Source organism: Gekko japonicus, unplaced genomic scaffold, assembly GCF_001447785.1.
Source record: "Gekko japonicus isolate JY-2015 unplaced genomic scaffold, Gekko_japonicus_V1.1 scaffold321, whole genome shotgun sequence".
In the NCBI taxonomy this organism is placed as follows: Eukaryota; Metazoa; Chordata; class Lepidosauria; order Squamata; family Gekkonidae; genus Gekko; species Gekko japonicus.
The window spans coordinates 390,283-409,389 of record NW_015169181.1 but is presented as its reverse complement, the minus strand read 5'-3'; the positions used below and the strand labels follow the sequence as shown (position 1 = coordinate 409,389).

General features: G+C 46.1%; 2 protein-coding genes across 2 annotated transcripts in view; one reads left to right on the top strand and one right to left on the bottom strand.

The window, feature by feature from the left end:
- The window catches only part of IQCK (IQ motif containing K), a 72,593-nt gene extending 70,129 nt beyond the window's left edge, over window positions 1–2,464 (bottom strand). The window contains exon 1 of the mRNA XM_015416109.1: window positions 2,383–2,464. Coding sequence (XP_015271595.1) covers window positions 2,383–2,464 — 82 coding nt within the window. The remainder of the gene's footprint in view (window positions 1–2,382) is intronic.
- A 106-nt stretch (window positions 2,465–2,570) lies between these two features.
- On the top strand, window positions 2,571–17,403 carry KNOP1 (lysine-rich nucleolar protein 1). Its single transcript, XM_015416125.1, has 5 exons — window positions 2,571–2,628; window positions 6,912–8,215; window positions 12,822–12,890; window positions 14,367–14,444; window positions 16,408–17,403. Exons 2-5 carry the CDS (start codon window positions 6,959–6,961, stop codon window positions 16,726–16,728), a joined length of 1,725 nt encoding a protein of 574 aa, XP_015271611.1. The 5' UTR covers window positions 2,571–2,628; window positions 6,912–6,958; the 3' UTR covers window positions 16,729–17,403.
- Window positions 17,404–19,107: the final 1,704 nt, after the last annotated feature.

Sequence of the window (19,107 nt, the reverse complement as noted above, 5' to 3'; positions counted from 1 at the left end):
CTTTATAAAGTTTATATCTTCGGTACCTGACATTATATTTTATGCCACACATGGCCTGTCCTGACAAAGTAGAATTTATGGCAGATCTGGTCCCTGTAACAAATGAATTCGACGCTTCTGGCTTAGACTGAAAGTCACCAAGAGAGTGTCATGACAAGAGCAAGGGTCTGAATGCCAGTCACCCAGATCCTAGACCAACATTCTGATCACTGATACCATGATGGCATAATGATCCACAAAAACTAACACTAGAATAAAAATGTTTGTTGCCACCAGATTCCCATTCACTTTGGCTGCAACAGAACAAAACAGTTACCCCTCCAGAATTATGAGACTAGCCCATCTTTGCAATGTATTAAGTCAGCAGTTCTCAGAGCAAGAGCCAGGACACTGCTGTTGGTTAAGGCTCTCTTGGAGGTGGGTCACAAGGCCAGAAAGGGGGGCAGGAGGAACAGGGTGAGTTGGGAAAGGAGGCTCTGGGAGACTCAATGGCAAATTTAAGTTTGCCTCTATAAAGTACATAATGTCCAGGAAATACATACGTTGCTCCATAATCAGAGATATAACATTTGCTGAAGTTAAAACCCATAAGGATTTCCCCCCTGTTTCCCCCACCCCCAGAAAACAAATTGCAATATTGGGAAAAGCAACTGAATCCAATACTTACTTTCTTTAAATTAAAAACAACAACATATTTTACTGCTGTAACATAACAGTGCAATCCTCTGCAGAGTTATGCCACTGAAATCAGTAGGTTTAGATTACGGTAACTGCATAAGCGTGCACTGTTAGCATATAGAATTGGTCTAGTTGGCATATTTATGACATTCAAAATACAAGCAGAAGTGCAAACAAATCCAGTATAGAAAAGAGAGCTTCAAAATCCTGAAAGAACTGCTATCTGAGCATCTGTAAGTATAGAGCGCCTGACCAGGATCTGTGAGACCCAGGTTTGAATCCCCACTCTCCCATGAAAACTTGCTGGGCGACCATGGACCAGTCACACACTCTCCACCTAACATACTTCACAGAGTTGTTGAGAGGATAAAATGGAGGAGAGGAGAATGCCATAAGCTACTTTTGATACCCACTGAAGGGAAAGTTGGGGTATAAATGAAACAAACAAATATTTTGTCATAAATTAAAAACTTTAAAAATACAAAGCAACACATTTTGTAGTAGTAGTAGAAGAAGAGATTGGATTTATATCCCGCCCTTCACTTGGAGTCCCAGAGCGGTTGACAAACTCCTTTCCCTTCCCCTCCCCACAACAGACACCCTGTGAGGCAGGTGGGGCTGAGAGAACTCTGACAGAAACTGCTCTTTTCAAGGACAGCTCTGACAAAACTATGGCTTGCCCAAGGTCATCAAGCAGCTGCAAGTGGAGGAGTGGGGAATCAAACCCGGTTCTCCCAGATTAGAGTCTGCACACTTAACCACTACACCAAAGTGTGTTACTGGGGCAGAAACAGTGTCATGGACTCATAACTGGGCTAGCAGCATCTCTGGATACTGAAGTAAACTTCATAGCACTGAAAACATCAAACTTGTCAATTAGTGTATTGTTAAACACATTATAAGTTTATTAATTGTAAATTAAATTGGTCTCATTTATACAATATTTTTAAGGGCAACTATTTTTGCTAGTGCAGTATAACAGGAATTATCATTACCCAGTCCTGGAAATCTACTTAAGTGAAAACTCTCACACTACACATTCTGAATGAGTAAAAGCCTTGCCTTAAAAAGCATTGCACTTCAGTGAGAGAATTTCATAGTGTTTTTTTTCAGTGCTCCTTCCATTTTTGTCAGAACCTTTTTTTAAATTCCCGAGGGAAAAGGAGGAGGGACTTCCTCCCAAATATTCCCAGTTGTTTGGGGTTTTTGTTGTTGTTGTTCTAGGCCTCAGTGTTTATGTACTGTTAAATAGTTGCAAAGACCTTTAAAAAGTTTTTTTTTTAAAATCCCCTTTGTCAGCGTCAGCTAAAGTGAGTTTGTTGCCTTAGGGAGCGAAACGAAGTAACAAATCTGCAGCTGGCAATCACCTGGGGGGGGGTTTGGGGGGGGGGGGGGGGGGGGGGGGGGGGGGGGGCAGCTGTGGCGTCTCGCGCCTTCCCCGGGCGCGTTCCTGCAGCCACTCAGGCCGCAAGCCTCGGAAACCTTTCCTGAGGGAAGCCTCCCTGAACACGACGGGCCTTGAGAGGAGTCGCATTTAAGCTTGCTCCCTCAAGCCACAAAATACCTGTCGGGGAGGAGGAGGGGGAGGAGGAAGCCCCTTTAACGCCCTCCGACAACCTGGACTGAAAGGTGAAGACCCGAGAAGCGAGAAAGGAGATGGGGAGAAGCAGCAGGTGAGGAGGGCGGAGAGGCTCTGGCGCCCACCTGCACAGATCTGCTCCCAGAGGCTGAGCGCCGGCCGAGACTCCTCACCCACAGCAGCAGCAGCAGCCGCCGCCGCCGCCATGCCGGGCCGCGGCGGGAGCGGTTGCTGGGCAACCCCCAAACACAGGCCGGCCGGCGCGTTTTCCGGCTAGGCCGCGGCGCCTTTCCTTTCCGGGTTAAGCGAAAGAGGGCGCCGGGGGTCCTTGACCGCCCCTTCCCTTTTCTTCGGCCGGAGCTCGAGGGAGAGTGAGCAGGAGCCGGGAGGAGGGCCGCGGGGAGCTGCTGGGGTGAGCGAAGGGAGGGCGGGAGGGCGGGTGGCTCTTTGCGAGGGGAGCCTCCGTCTCAGCGCACCCGCATAGGTCCGTGCATAGGTAGGCCTGCCGACTCTGGGTTGAGACATTCCAGAGGATTTGGGGGACGGAGGGACAATGCCATAAAATCCACCATCCAAAGCAGCCATTTTCACCAGGGGTGCTGAACTCTGTAGTCTAGGGCCAGTTTAGTGTCGTGGTTAAGAGCGCGGACTCTGATATGGGAGAACCGGGTTTGATCCCCCGCTCCTCCACGTGCAGCTGCTGGTGCGACCTCGGGTCGGTCACAAGTTCTTTCAGAGCTGTTCTCTCAGGACCAGTTCTCTCTCTCTCTCTCTCTCTCTTTTTAAAATATTTTAATTGATTTTTACATAGTTACAATCCATAGACACAGTTTACAGATATTAGCTTCGATTTACGTGAATTTCACTCCAACCTAATGTTAACATATATTGCAGTCTCATACATTTATCCTCCTCACCCATTCATACACCTTAGCCCATCTTGTGTTAAATACTTTGTCATTTTTATTTTGTGACATCAGGCTCAAATTATCCATTTGTGCTACATCTAGTTCTGGAAAGAGCTCTCTCAGCCCCACCTACCTCACAGGGTGCCTGTTGTGGGGAGGGGAAAGGAGATTGTAAGCCGCTCTGAGACTTCTTCGGGTAGTGAATCGGGTAGTGAATAAATCCAATCTCTTCTCTTCATCACTTGTGACTCCAGGAGCTCTCCAGCCCCCACCTAGAGGCTGGCAACCATAGGAGAAGGGCACTCTGCATGTGCTCAGTGGCACCATTGGCTTTCATTATTACTTCACAGAACTGGCGGTTAAAAGGGGGCAGTGAGACAGGTCAAGGGAACACCTGCAGGGTGAGACCATAGCAGAATAGGTGAAGGAGGGATGGGGTTGTTCATATATAAAATGTGAATGTAACTGTGGCCAGTGTGTATGCAAATAATAAATACAGATGTGTGTATATATAGTGCATACATAGTGTGTATGTGTATATGCGAACAATATTCAAATGTGCAACTTATGTGTATATGTAAATATATTTGTTAATGTAAATATACACAATGTATAGAGATACTATGTTTATGCGTGTATATATACATGTGTATAGATACGGGTGCATACATACATGTCTGTTTCCACACCCGCTCAGCTATGTGGGACAGTTTTTAAAAAGAATAGGCACAGTTTAAACAGTCACTCCAAATATATCACAGCACCATCATTTGAAGTTCTGATTATCTTTGGGGAAAGATAGAAGGGATGACAAAGGAATCGAGGGTCTTACGGAAGTGGAGGATGAGTCTTTGTGTGGGAGTTTTCTGAGGAAGAGTGACATGAATGCAGGATCAGGCCAAAAGGAATCGAGGGTCTTATGGAAGTGGAGGATGAGTCTTTGTGTGGGAGTTTTCTGAGGAAGAGTGACATGAATGCAGGATCAGGACAAAGAATGCAGGATCAGCATTCTATTCCCAGTACTGGGTGGTCTGATATTTCTCTGTTGTCTGTCCACTAGTAACTGGTATTCAGAGGTACACTGCCTTTGAAAGTGGAGGTTCAGTTTGGCTATCTTGCTTAACAGCTGTTATAGATATGTCCTCCATCTCCTGTTAAAGATAAAAGCCCCCCCCCCATTAAAGCAATTGCACCTGCCACTTTCCTCCAAGGTGCTGAGGGTGATGTTGATGGTTCTACCCTCTCCCATTCTATTCTCCCAACAATCATGTGAGGTAGGCTGGGCTAAGAGAACGTGTGTGATTGACTGTCCTAGGGCCAGTCCCAATGTTTTATGTTTAGTTCCCCAACTAAACATAAAACATTCTTTTCCATATCTGTTTATAGAAGGAAAATGGTGCTCACATTTGAGCTACAAAAACTAGAAGACAAGCCTTAATTGTTGATGCCATCCAACTGTGCAATAAGCACATCCTGAGTTTTCTGACTTGAGGTAGAAATTGGGTTTGTCTGGAATTTGCCCTGTTCGCAGAGGGAGGGTGCTGTATCTGAAGACCTGAGCAGTGACTCATGAAAACTCATCCACTGTCACAATTTTTTTTAGTCTTTAAGGTGCTGCTGGACTCTTTCTACTGCTACAGACAGACTAATATGGCTACCCATCTTGCTCTGTCTCAGAGGGAGGGGGCACTGGTGATGTAATAAAATTGTGTTATTTTATTTTATTCCATTTATTTATGTCACGCTAAGGCTCAGCTGGACCTAGATAGGCTAGCCTGATTTTGTCAAATCCCGGAAGCTAAGCAGAGTTGGCCCTGGTCAGTGTTTGGATGGCAGACAACCAAGGAAATCCAAGCTTGCTGTGCGGAGGCAGACAGCATGGAAATCATCTCTGAATGACTCTTGAAAATCTTATGGGGTTGCCATAAGTCGGTTGCGGCTCTGCTTAGAAGGCTCTGCTTAGAAGTGTAAGCACACTACCCGGTCGTGAGAGAGGCATGTTGGTTCTGCTGCTGCTTTGCAGAGGTGCAATTACTGCTGTGAGTGGCACAGCATTAACTCTAAATAATGAGTCAGTTAAAATTATAGCTGACAAAAGCAGGCACATGTTGCATTGTCTCAGGTTGTTCGAGAGAAGCAGTCTTTCCTCCTCCTTCAAACATCTGTACAGCTACGGGAGGACGCCTAGACCCAACATTACCATTTCTTAGGTTTGGGGTGGGTGGGTATTTTTAACAAGCCTTAAATTCACATCTGTGTCCCCATCCCATCCCTGTTTTTAATACTGCCAAGGTTTCTTCTGTGTCCATGCCCGTCTTTGCCTGAACAAGTTTGTATTCTGCATATTGCATCCTGGGAATGGTTCAGACTCAAGGCCAGAAATACTCCCTAACCAAAGCAGAAAGGAAAGGCCAACTCAGGGGCAGAACCCAACTTGACCGTTGGGTCCTACAAGTATAGGAAATATTAGGGAGAAGATCAGGAAACAGGCATCGCTGACATCATCATGGACAGACTTTGGGCAGATAGCCAAGGCGCCAACTCAGTCATTCAGTTAGAGGGCCCCAAAAGTAGACTGTAGTTTTGCATCATACATTGCTATCTTGGGGGTGGGGGTGTGCGCACAAGACCATCACACCCAGAGCCTAAAATTCAGCTCACTGTGGCAGGAGCCATTTTGTAAGAGGCTGAAGGAGGGAGAGGCCAAGGAGACTGGGGATCCGTGAAGTTCACCAGGTGACTTGTGCTAGTCCCATTGTCTTCCTGGACCTTGCCTCACAGGGTTTGTTTGGTAGAAAAAATAGAGGCGTGAATCCTGGGTTATCACCCTGGGTTCCTTGGCAGGATGCAAACCTGTAAAGAGATAAGTAGGTATGCTAGAATGACCTATGCACAGTCTTGGAAACAAGACAGAATACCAGAAATAGAGGAATGGATACAGAAAATGCTTTTTATGGCAGAAATGGACAAATTGACGAAGAAACTTGAACAACAAGGAAGATGAAGAATTCTTTGAAGAATGGATAGACTTTAAAGAATATATAGAGAAAAATTGGGATGTTAAAAACAATTTTGGTGTAGTGGTTAAGTGTGCGGACTCTAATCTGGGAGAACCGGGTTTGATTCCCCACTCCTCCACTTGCACCTGCTGATGTGACCTTGGGTCAGTCACAAGCTCTGGCACAATTGTCCTTGGAAAAGAGCAGTTTGTGTCAGAGTTCTCTCAGCCCCACCCACCTCACAGGGTGTCTGTTGTGGGGAGGGGAAGGGAAAGGAGTTTGTAAGCCGCTCTGAGACTCCAAGTGAAGGGCGGGGTATAAATCCAATCTCTTCTTCTTCTTCTTCCCACCAGGAAAGGATGTTAAGCTGTATACCTATACGTCACCTGCAAGTTCTTGCTGAATTGTTTGTGCTTTAATTGGTTTAACTAGATTTCAAAGAGAAAAGGATATTTGTCAAAAGAAAAGATGTAATGTTTAACATGTTATATCCAAAAATAAAAAGTTTGATAAAAAAAGAGATAAGTAGGTAGATGAATCTTCAGTGTTGCTCTTAAGAGTAAGCCTGGAGATGAATGTGTTTGCCAAGCTTTTTCCCATCCTTCTTGAGGCCAGAAGGAAGGGTCCAGAATGGATCTTTGTGGCAACCAACGTTCACAGGGGGTCCTTTGTGCCTTTGATGGTTCTTGTGGAGGGCACTTTCACCAAATGCTTCCCCCAACTGTTGTATTATCCGTTGCTTTCCAGATGCTAAGAAGTACAATTCTGAGGTAACTGTGCAGAAAAAGAACAAAATGAAAAAGGCTACCAGGAACCCACTAGTTGTTATAATAGATGATGGTGGTGATGAGGATGATGTTCAGTCTGGTCTACCCACAAAGGCCAAGAGGGGGAAAAAGAAACACTCAGTAGAAGAGAACAGTTCAATTCCAAAGAAGAAGAAGAAGAAGAAGAAGAAACTGGACTCTAAATTAAAGAATGAAGCATTTGTAGACCTGCCTATTACTATACAAAGCACTTCAGATTTGGGATCAATCAAAGAAGCAGAAAATCCACGTAAGGCTTTAAAGAAAAAGAGAAAACGAGGACTTTCCTGTGAGCGAGAGAGCAGTCCAGAAATTCCAAGCCAAGGCCAAACAACAATATGTATGAAAGCCAATTTCCTTGTTGGTAAGAAATGCAAAAGGAGTGTCCCTGAGACCTGTGAAGGCAACAATGGATACGATACAAAGAGAAAGAAGAAAAAACACAAGCTTGCTTGCTCACATGCTGAAGATGATCATTCCAAAAAAGACTTGCCCCCCACAATGGAAATGATTTCTCATGAAATGATGCCGTCAGATAGAAAACTGACTCTTATCCAGAATGCTGTAAGCAAGGGGGAAAGCAAACATATTCGCTGTTTAACACCCGTGGACAGTCGAGAAACCAGAAAAGGGGTTTTGGAGAAAGGCACCGCAGACCCTACCTATGAGCTGCAAGAAGAAAATAACTGCAAGCAACATCACAAGGACACGGCCCACACATCGAAAAAGAGAAGGCAAGTAACAGAGCAGGAAGGGAAGAAGAAAAAGAAGAAAAAGAAGAAGAAGAAGAAGAAATCGAAGGAGGAGGAAGTTGATTCCCTTTTGACATGGGCAGGTAACCAGGAAAACCATCCTGCTGTCTCTACTGAAACTCTTTGGAAGACCAAATCTGAAGAAAAAACAAAGAGAACAGATCTGATCAAGAACTCTAAAGGAGACAGCAAAGGCCACAAGAAGAAAAATACGTACACCAAAGTTGCAGACAATTACCCAGATCTTATGGAGGGCAACAAAGATGCTTTCTACTGGGAGGGAACTGCGGTAGCAATAAAAAAAGCTAAAAAGAAAGCAAAAAAATCCAAGAAGGAGCAAGACCCAGCAGCGAGGTCAGAGAGCAGCCGCTTCTGGGAGAACAGCGTCCAGCAGTGTGATGCCACAAAGAAGAAGGCAAGGAAGAGGGAAGGACCTGAGAGAGCTGAGGAAGAGCCCAGTTCAGAGCCGGCAAAGGTCAAGATAGAAGCAGAGGTATGTTTTACAGAGGAAGTGTCTGAGCATGTGACAGAATAGCCAGGACTGCTTAATTGATTAATTGAATTAGATTAATTGATTAAAAGTATTTTTGATCATCATAAAATTGGAAAAGCCACTAGAATGAGACACTAATGAGCCCTGCATACTGGCTGTTATTTATGCATTAGCCGCAGCGGTGTGGTCCCAGTTAACAAATGCAGTTTCAGGCCAGGTGGATAAGCAGGCCCAGCTTATGTGCTGTTTTAGCACCACCCCATTAGAAGGTGTGTCTGTCAAGTGTGGTAAGTGACCACGTTGGCAGAAGTTAGCAGGCAAGGCATGGAAGCAACCAGGGCCGCCCACGTTGCCGTATGAAGCAGGACTTTGGAACTTGTAGCCCCATACTGTAAACTCCGCTTTTCCCCAGACTTGCATTCCTCTTGACCCGATGTAGCCTGAATCTAGGCACAACTTTGGCTTCTGAACTACAGCCTGAATGAAGAAAGTGTTGTGCTTAATATAGTTCAGCAGCCCTAGAGCCATTTGGGCTGCATGTAGGCTCCAAAAGCAAGGGTGGGACTAATCCTGAGAACTGCATCCTGAGCAGTGCTTGCGTAAGAGAACTTGGACACCTCCCTCTTCCTGTGACTGTGCTCCCTGAAACTCCGCTGGTGTGGGTCCATCAGGAATACCGGGGGGGTATTCCGCCTTCAGGGGTATGCCGCGAGAACAGGAAAATCAGCAGTGAGCAGAACAAAACATAGGCCCCAAATCCGTGTCTCCATCACTAAGTCAGCTGCAGGGAATCAAAGCACACGCCACTTGCAAAAGAGTCTACATGTATCCATTATTCATTATGGGATTTCTCCCGTTAGGCCCTCGGGGCTGTCATAATTTTTTTTTTTTATTACGTGTTTTTCCTTTTGACCTTTTGAAAGAGAGGGTGGTTTTATTGCAGGGATAAATTTTCTAATTAAATCGGCATTGCCTGTTGGCCACCTTTCAGATTACGGCAACCGTTTGCAAGCGTGCACGCGGAGGTGAGCAGTCAATCATATTATTCATATGAAGAGGTAAACAAAAAGCTGAGGCGCCTGCTGAGATGAGAAGCCGGGGAAGGGAAGCCTGGTCTCTCCTTCATTTCCCAGTTAAATTTTATTTTAGCGTATTTAGTTTAGCCTTTAACATATTGCTTCCAAGGCAGCTCGTAGCAAACACAAACTAACCCTATCCTCAGTAAAATTTCATAGGGAAAACTCCTCTTGGAATAGCACAGTGGGAAAGGTCCAGCCCCCTGGCCAAAGCGCAGTTTCATGATCCTCAAAAACCAGGATCACGAAACTGCGGAGGAAATCGGGGGAAGCCCCGAGTCAAAATGCAGCCCCGGAGCTTCAGGTGTGAAATTGACACGTTTGTGTCGAGGCAAACGGCGCTCTCGTGAGAAATCACCCATAGTTTGCACCCCCACTTTCCGATTTAAAGCCCTTATTTTTTCTTTGTGTGTCTTCATGGAACATCATGTTCCCCTGTGCTCTCAGTACGAAGTCACTGATAGTACATGGTAGAAAGCCATGAAGTAGAGGATTTGCTAATCAAGGGTGCTCCTGCACACATTTGGCAGGGAGAGGGCGTGGTCGTTGAGATTCTCCCCTTTCTAGCAATCTGCTACGCTGACCATGCAGGTTGGTTCACACCTGGATATTCATCCCTTGGTGACATATAAGTGCTCAGTATCCCCTGATCTAGAGTACACTCTCTAGCTTCCATGCAGGCATGGTATCCATTCTTTGTGCAGCATTGTCCCCCCCCCCCATTGCAAAAGAGGCCTGTTTTTTGGGCACCTTTGAAAAGAGAAGCCCTGGAATTGTCGGCATCCAGTCCTTCAAGGTCCAGCCACTGAAAGACTTGAATTTCTCAAAGAAAACTGGTTCTTTGGTTTGTAGCCGTTTCTGAGGTTCTGCCTGCCTTCCTGGAAATCTCCTCCAGATTTGAGACTGGCTGTCATTGCAGCTTCGACAGCAGGGGCTTTAAGAAAGCCACAGAAACCGGCAAGGAAAGGTCTTGGCCCACTTTGTAAGAATTTCTGACTTCCAAAGGGAGTTCCAATTCCCTTATTAATGATCCTGAAGCGAAGGCTGAGTTAAACCCTGTAATCCCTTGCAAAAAGTGGGTTCCCCAAAGCAATATCTACTGTTGCATTCCAATTTCCGGTTTGGTGGTGTGGATGTGAATGAAAGGAAGAGACACCACAGGGCAGCCTTCAGCAACAGCTGGGCATTAGCTAGACTAGGGCTGCGGTCACACGGAGCATTAGCCACGCTACAGAGACGGAAGATAGGCGGATTTTCCGGGTGCGATCAAACCGCAACATCTGGGAAGCGTAGAGCTCCCATGGCGAATGCGAGGCTTACCGCCGAAGATGCGCCGTAAAAAACTAGTACCTCCAAGGTACTAGTTTCCGGTGGTAGCTCGTGGCATCCGGCGCCTGCCCATTTCCCGTTGCGAAAAGGTTTTTTTCCCCCAAGTCTCCACGGATGCGCACAAGCACCCAACGGCGCATGCGCACACTTTGGTTAAAACACAACCCCTGCTGCGCCGCTTCTTTGCCGTGCCGCAGGATTGACGTATAATCGGCACCTCCCCCCGAACCATGGGACGTCGGCTGGACGTTTGATCCGGCAGCCGCGTAGTAGTTCGCTCTGGAGCAAACAGGCACGCCTCCCCCCCTCCCCCCGCAATATCCGCCCCGTGTGACCGGGGCCTAGATCATGTATCAAGTTCTGTCTCAACTTGTGAATTAGATTAGAAATACAGTGGTAGGGGGTGGATCCCCCAGTCTTTTTGAGCCAAAAGCATCTTTGGAATTTTGAGAGGTGATGGTGAGCGCCACATCAAAATGGCAGCTGCTACGAGAGGCAGAGCTGAACCCCAAACGGCGGCTGCAGGAGGCAGAGCCAAACACAATACCTCTCTCTTCACTATGCAAAAGACTTGAAGGGGAATAAAAAGAGACGAAGGAAAGCCCAAAGGAGATAGAGAAAGGAACACTTAAAATATGAAGGCAATCCCCTAGGAGAGGGAGAAAGAGGAAGGGGAATAAGAAGAAGGGAAGCTTGAAGGGGGAACGGCATGGAATGACACACTGGCTAAGGAAAGCTTACCAGCCCTCCTGATCCTTCAGCGACTGCAGCTTCTGTGACAGGCATGAAAATTTTTAGAATGAAGTTGTCCAATAACAAGCCCTGCCTTATGGTGGCCTCACACACTTTCTGAAAAGTTTGATGTCCACCAGTGGAAGTAGTGGTGGGCACCATGTTGCGAAATCCTGAAGTAGACCCTTATAAAATTATGCAGGGTGTGGAGAAAGCAGACTTACTTGGGGGCACCCAGTAAAGCTGATACAGAGCAGGCAAAAGGGAAGTCCTTTACATAATGAATAATTATCTTATGGAACCCACCACCACTGGCCCTTAGCTATGATGGCTGAATGGGACCTCCATTTCTGGAAATCTGTTGCTGAAGGAGGCTTTGGCCTACTTGGCTGTGGGCCTTTTCTTCTGGTCAGCCACTGAACATTGGACTAGAGATGGACCTTTGGGTCTGATCCAGTTCTTGCCTGCAGGAAGCATTGCATGTTTGGATGCTGATCTCTAAACAACCACACATATACAGGTCTAGGAATCTTACTGGGTCCAGTTGGTCAGTGAAGATGGTACTTTTGATCTGCTCCAGCAGGAAGATTCTTCATTCACAGAGACCCTTTTCCATGCTTTTCTTACATTCTTGTCTGCTTCCCTGAACAGAATAAGTCTTGGCTCCATTCATGGCATTTGGCAGGCCATCTTCAGCACTTTATTTGTATTTTTGTTGTTTGTTTTTTTCCTTTGAAAGAAACCCACATCAACAGAGGTGGCTGGAGATAGTTGTTTAGGAGTTGCCCTGAACTGCCTTGGAATGTCACATGTGTGACAAGGAACAAATGGAGCAAAGCCCATCGCTCTTTGCCTGTACCCATGTGCTGCAAATCACTGCCTTCTCTGGTTATTTCATGCTTGAGTTGGCTCTTCAAGCTTCCCCCATATGTCTTTTTTCCCTGGCATCCTCCTTCGTTCTGTTTCACTCAAGCCCAGTTACTTGCCAACAGCTTCCATAACTCTACGAGTGTCCCTTGCCTTCCCCCATTGTTCTTGTTGTGTGTTGGTTACTCCCTCTCTCCTCCCAGTGGTTTAACGTAATGGGGAATCACATGGAAGTTTCTCAGTCTTATTTAGATCTTTTTCAACAATTAACACTTCTCTTTCATGTATGCATTTGTAGTTGGAATTTATTTTATTCCTTGGTGTTTGGTTTTGAGTCCCATCCCCACCCCCTCCATTTGTGTGCACCCCGCTGTCCTCTCATTTCTAAAATGTTCATAATCCGGAAGATTTGCCGGAACCTCTCGGAGCAAACCAAGATCCATTCAGGCCATTCAGCCATGTCACCACTCGCATGCAGCTTTCTAGAACTCAGTATTCATAACATTCTTTTGTATTTTTTGCATCGCATGGGAGGTTATCTTTGCTTGAGCATGTGAAGATTCTCACAGCAATGCTCAAGTCTTCTATCTTCTTTAATACAGGAAACCAAAGATGAAATCCAAGTCATAGCAATTAAGAAAGGAAACTGTGATGAAGTAAAGATAGACAAGGTACAATCTCCATTTTCTTTAGTGCTGTGGGAATATTTGGTATGGCGGCATCCTAGGAGGCTGGTTCAGAAGTTCCAGTGTTCACATTTTGCCTTCCAGTTTCTGAGCCCTGCTGATAGGCTGTTCTCATTTTGTCAGTTAACTGTTGAAAGCAAAACAACACCCCCCCCCCCAAAAAAAGTCCTGATATAAGGATTCCGAACTTACATCCAGGAGCAACTGGTCACCCATCTCAAATGAGCAGGAGTCATGAAACCAAAGTTTGGAGGCTGGGGGAAGGATTGCAATCTCAAGCAAACGCCAAAAGGGTTTCAAATAAAAATGTTGACTGTCCTAAAAGTGTATTACATTCCCCTTCCATCATGTAGGCACTTTCAGAGCATCTGTTACCTGCAGTGCTCCCTAAGCCAAGAAAAAAACAGCCTTCCAACCTGCAGGATATTTTCTTTGTGACAACTGAATGCTTCTTACCCACGGAGACCATGTTTTTGTGTAAAGTGGTGCGCCCACATTATTTCAGGTGTGTGATCTCATCTATTCTGACAGGCATTCTTTCCAGGACCTCAAGGAATTCCCAGTGCTTTCCAACTGTGACCCTTTTAAGCTAGAGGTCCAAAGGAATAAACCTGGAACTTTTTGCCTGGAAAGGGTGCTTTTTATAGGGCCTCCTTTTGTTATGAAGCTACAGCCCATTGATCTTAGCTCAGTCTCCCAACACCTGCTACTCCAAATCCTTGAACTGGAGCTGTTGGGGATTGAACCTGGAAACTTCTAAATGCAAAGTAGATTGTGGGCCAAGCCATAGTCCTCTCCCACAGGAATGATCAGAGGAAAATCTTCTTCAGAGCATCTAACCAGATTCTTCCGGTTGAAAATTGGAAGGGGTGAAGAGTTCAGGTTGCAAGTTTTCAAAGGTATGCCCAGAGTTCTTTTAATATGCTGCTTGATGTTTTTTTATTACTGCTAGCGTTTTCATTAGTTCTACTGCTTCGTAGGCTGTTTTGTGTTTTAATGCTGCTCTCTGCATTTTAGTGCTGTAGTTTTATTGCTGTTCTTTGATGCTTTTTGTAATTAAAAACAAAACAAAACCCTTGGGAGCCCACTGCTAAGGTGGTATATCAGTATTTTAATGAACCAAATCAGTGGGCAGCTGTGTTGGCCTGAAGTAGTAGAACAACTTTTGAGTCCAGTGGCACCTTTAAGACCAACAAAGGTTTATTCAAGGTATGAGCTTTCGTGTGCATGCACACTTCTTCAGATACACTGAAATGGAAGCTAACAGTTCAAATCTGCCTATATGTTTGAACTGTTAGCTTTCATTTCAATCTGAGGAAGTGTGCACACAAAAGCTCATACCTTGAATAAACCTTTGTTAGTCTTAAAGGTGCTACTGGACTCAAAATTTGTTCTCTCTTATCCAGTTACCCACAATTTACACGGGAGGGGACATAAAGAGTTTTTTTTTCTCTACCCTAGTTGAGACGGCAGGCACTCCAAGAAGAGATTGACCGGGAATCTGGCAAAACGAAACCCATCAAGAAAGTGGACGAATCGGTAAGCACCATTCCTGCGAAAGCTTGATCTGCTCAGAGAATGTGGCTCTCTTCTATCGCTATTTTGCTATGCTGGTCATGTCTGCTGCCTGGCAAGCCAGTCTCTCCCCTGATTGGAAACTGGAGGTCATTCTACAGAACAAATTAGTCCAGTCCCTGGAGATGCTGAAAACAGCCTGGTGAACTCTGGAGGCAGTGAGCTGTAATTCTCATCATTAATGCTGAAAAGTAGCATTCCCCCCCCCCCTTTGATTCCCGTAGGGAATAAGCTGTGATGTGTTTGCAGCAGAAAACGTGTTCTATTTACGATGGAATATAAATAACAATAGCCCTTGGACATTGCTGTCACCAGGACTCTAATTAGCATGACCCCTTCCCCCCCACACACACACTACATGGCCAAAGAAATTGAGATGAAGAAAATGAAGGGTGCTTTCAATTCCCTTTCTGGATTCAGCAGCCCACAAATTTGGATGTCACTAACTATCATAAGGGGCAAGCAATTGCATCTTGGAGGAAGGTGGCCCTGACAAATGAACCCTGGCAGAAGGAATAATGGGGCTATCGAGGTCTTAACAGAGATGGGGGAGATGAGTCCTAAATTGCCTGCCAGCCCATTCATTTCTGTTAAGTCTCTATATTGCTGTGCTAAGGCACTGGAGCAGTTGTCTGTCTCCAACGGCCCCTGCCCACATGACAGATTTCCAACTTTGATCTCAGTTTTGTGTGTCCACTTTTATTTCTGCCCCCACTAGGCACTGTACAGAACTGGGACACTATCCACTTGGTCATATTTATTAGGAGTAGCAAGTCTCAATTTGTGCCAAGTGTCCCTTTGTCTGCATGCAAAATAATAATGGTTACATTTTCTACAGCAGGACGAGGGGAAAGCTTGGGGAAAGCGTGAGCTGGGAAATGGAAGTGTAGGAAGGATGGAGCAGGGGGCAGTGGTGGTAGGGATGAGATGGTTGTCACTCCCTTGTGAACCTTTGCTGGCACTTTTATAGTTGTTGTTCATTCTTATAGAATCACAGAGTTGGAAGGGACTTCCAGGGTTATCTAGTCCAACCCCATGCACAATGCAGGAAATTCACAAATACCCCCTCCACACCCTCAGTGACCCCTGTTCCATGCCCAGAAGATGACAAAAAACCTCCAGGATTCCTGGCCAAACTGGCCTGGAGAAAAATTGCTCCCTGGCCCCAAAGTGGCAATCAGCATTTCCCTGGGAGTGTAAGAAAGGGCCACAATAACTAAGCACTGAGGCAACCCTTCCTGTCCTTCCTCTTGTGATCTGCCTAAATTCACAGAATTAGCATTGCTGTCAGATGGCCATCTAGCCTCTGCTTAAAGACTTCCAAAGAAGGAGAGCCCACCACCTCCAGAGAGAGCCTGTTCCACTGAGGAACCCCCCTTACTGTCAGGAAGTTCTTCCTAATGTTTAGCTGAAAACTCTTTTGATTGAATTTCAACCCGTTGGTTCTGGTCCGACCTTCTGGGCCAACAGAAAACAACTTCGCACCATCCTCTATATGACAGCCATTCAAGTACTTGAAGATGGTTATCATATCACCTCTCAGTCATCTCCTCGCCAGGCTAAACATGCCCAGCTCCTTCAACCTGTCCTCATAGGACTTGGTCTCCAGACCCCTCACCATGAAAAGTAAAGCAGCACAGGCTCACGGCTGGAACTATACTGACCCCATGGGCCCCCAATGACTGGGATCCCTCAGTGTGTGTCGTATGTGTATGCAGGCAAAGTGTACAAATACATATGAACACAAACATAACCACTAGCCCTACTATCCATACACACGCTACTTGTCGTACCGGCAACCTCTTCACCACCTGGCATCTGATGCTCTGTCGATGGTCTTATGCAAAGGGCTCATACCCTATCAATAGGAAACCAGGGTTTAAGGACTGCAGCTAAATCACCCCCATCTTGTCTTTAATCTCTTCAGGATCACCATTTTGGCCAGTGGAGCACGGCAACCTTTGACAGCACAGAGCAGAAAACAAAGTTTCTCAGACTCTTGGGTGGTTTTAAGAGAGGTCCTGCTTTGACTCAGGAGTCACCGGCCAAGGTGACAAAACATAACATGGCTTTGGCCAGGCATGGAGAGGAGAAGCTGCAGCAGACCCTGCAGGCTGAATTTGAGAAGGCACTGGACTGGAAGCAACGGGGAGGTGCTGGCCTCGGGTTCCAGCCGGCTCCTCAGAAACGGGTGTACATAGATAAATATGCCTCTAAATCTCTAAAGTTTGAGGACTACTGTGAGTAAAGAGTAAAAAAAAAAAATCAGCTGACTTCAGGTTAACGTGTCCTAACACCTGAATCACTGAAATCTCTACCTCTCCGCTGCTGTGTGGACAAATAACAAGTATCTTCCTCCGGAAACCTTGCTCCCTGTTTGGCAGCTCAGATTTGTGAATGCTCATCCTGCTGCATTTTGAAAATGAGCTGCTCTGGGGGCAGGGCTGAACTATGGGAGTCACATCATATTTTTACTGAAGGGGGGGAAATGGCTATGAAATTCTTTGGCCCTTTCAGGGTTTTTGTACTGGGATCTGAAGAACTTCATGGCTTCAACAGTACTCCAAAGTTCGTTATTTTAAATGTATTGTTGTTTTTACCTTTATTAAAAGGATATTCCTTTCACCTGATTTCTTTATGAGCTTCACGCCAAACAAATTCATTATGATTGGGCTTTGGGGAGGGTATTGCTCCTGCAACCTTTTGTATGGCTTAAATGTTGGTCGGAGGGGCATTTGTGATAACAAGACAATGACCTGTTTGTACCCACATCTGCTGCAGTGTCTTTTTAAAAGGCCAGGTTCTGTTCCCACCAGCAACAGTGGCCAACTCACCCTCGATCACCAAGACCCAGAAGTAAACCTGTCTATTCACTAGGGCAGCAAGGCCAGAGACAGGTTCAGAACTTCAAGGGCTGAGCAAAGGCCACGAAGAAATTGACCTGTGGATAGTGTGCACCGGGCGCACTCCTGACTGACTTAAGCACTTTCAATCTTACTGTGTTCAGAGTTTATCATTATCCGTTACATACTGAAATGAATGGAACAAGGACAGAAGTGAGCTAAGGTTATGAACCAATGGAAAGAATGGTCTGTGGGGTGGTCTTCTGAATACAGTGGGATTTACCACTGCATCAACATGCCTATGCAGTACATGTTGAATACATGTTGAATTGTAAAAGTATTAAATTGTAAAGCCCTCTACTTTGAAGTTCTGGTGTCTCCTTGGCAAACCTCCCTGGAGAACCTGGCATACAACAAACATTCAGGCTGCTGGTTTGATTAGGCCTTCCCAGAGTTCCGTGGGCTCAGAAGTTCCCTATGTGCTGAGTGCATGCGTGTTTACGTCTTTTCTCATGGATATGCAAGTCATGATCAGGGAGGCCAACATCACTGAAGATGCTGCTTTTCTGTTTTGCTGCAGTAAACATTGCCTGGTACAGGCCTCAAAAGGACTTGTCTAGAAATCCCGTAACAGACCGGGCTAACTGTTCCCGGCAGGATCCAGGGACACAGGCTGAGGAGCGGGCAGGTGTGCAGGGACTATGTCCCATGCCACTGGCGGCAAGACTTTTTTTTTTTTGAGAGGGGGGAAGGCAAGCCACATTGCTGTTGCCAGTTCCAATGAAACTCACCTCGGATGCAGAGCAGATCTGGAAAGGAACAACAGGCACCGTCTCCCATCCCATCCCGCTACCACCGAAGAGACCCAGTCACGACAGCAGCTCCACAGCAACAGGCCCATCACTTCTGTTTCCAGCTTGAGATCCATGCACTTTGCCCACTTTCCCTGCCCTGGTTGTTTGTAGCCTCCTGACCAAAACTCTTCTAGATGTTCTGCAGTTTGCCTCCCCCAAACAGTGCGGGCTCCACTGTTGTTTTCAGACACAAATGAACCGTGGGTGGTTTCAGCTTCAGAGAAAGAGGGGAGACCTTTTACCACTTTCCTTGCCAGCTTCTTGTCTGCTCAAGACAGACGTGCACACACCCCTTCCAGCTGTTTTCTCACCCATCCAGAAAAGAAGCTGGGGGTGGTGGTGGGGTGTTCAGCAAACAGCTGGCAAGGAAGCAAAACCAACCCTTCCCTACTCCAGCTGCTTTACACTGAGGGGGGAGGCGTGGTAACTACCACATCACATCTAGTTCAGTCCTTTATGTCATGGGGTAAAATTACATTCCTCTTCTTGTCAGGAGGTCACCTGGAGTTGTGACTGTTTCTATGCAGCAGGCTTCAGAATTCAGACCTCCTGGCACCAGAGTTCCCTCTAAGATGAGTTAGTGTGAGCTAGCTCACAGATTTTTAGCCTCCGGCTCGCACGTTTTTGTCGTAGCTCAGGAAGGATGGCTCCAGAGCAAACTAATTTATGCAGTAGCCAAATCGCTCGCTCACAGCTTTAATGCCAGTCGCTCACAGAGTAGAATTTTTGCTCACAAGATTCCACATCTTAGAGGGAGCATTGCCGGGCACCCCATCTTCTAGCCAGCAAATAATCCATTCCAAGCTGCATAACCACTCAGAAGGGAACTGGGGCTTAGGTTGCACTGAATGGTTAACATGTTCCTGCTTTTGACAAGGGTTTATATATGACAGAGATTAGTCAGAGAAGGTGTGCAAGACCAGAAGACCA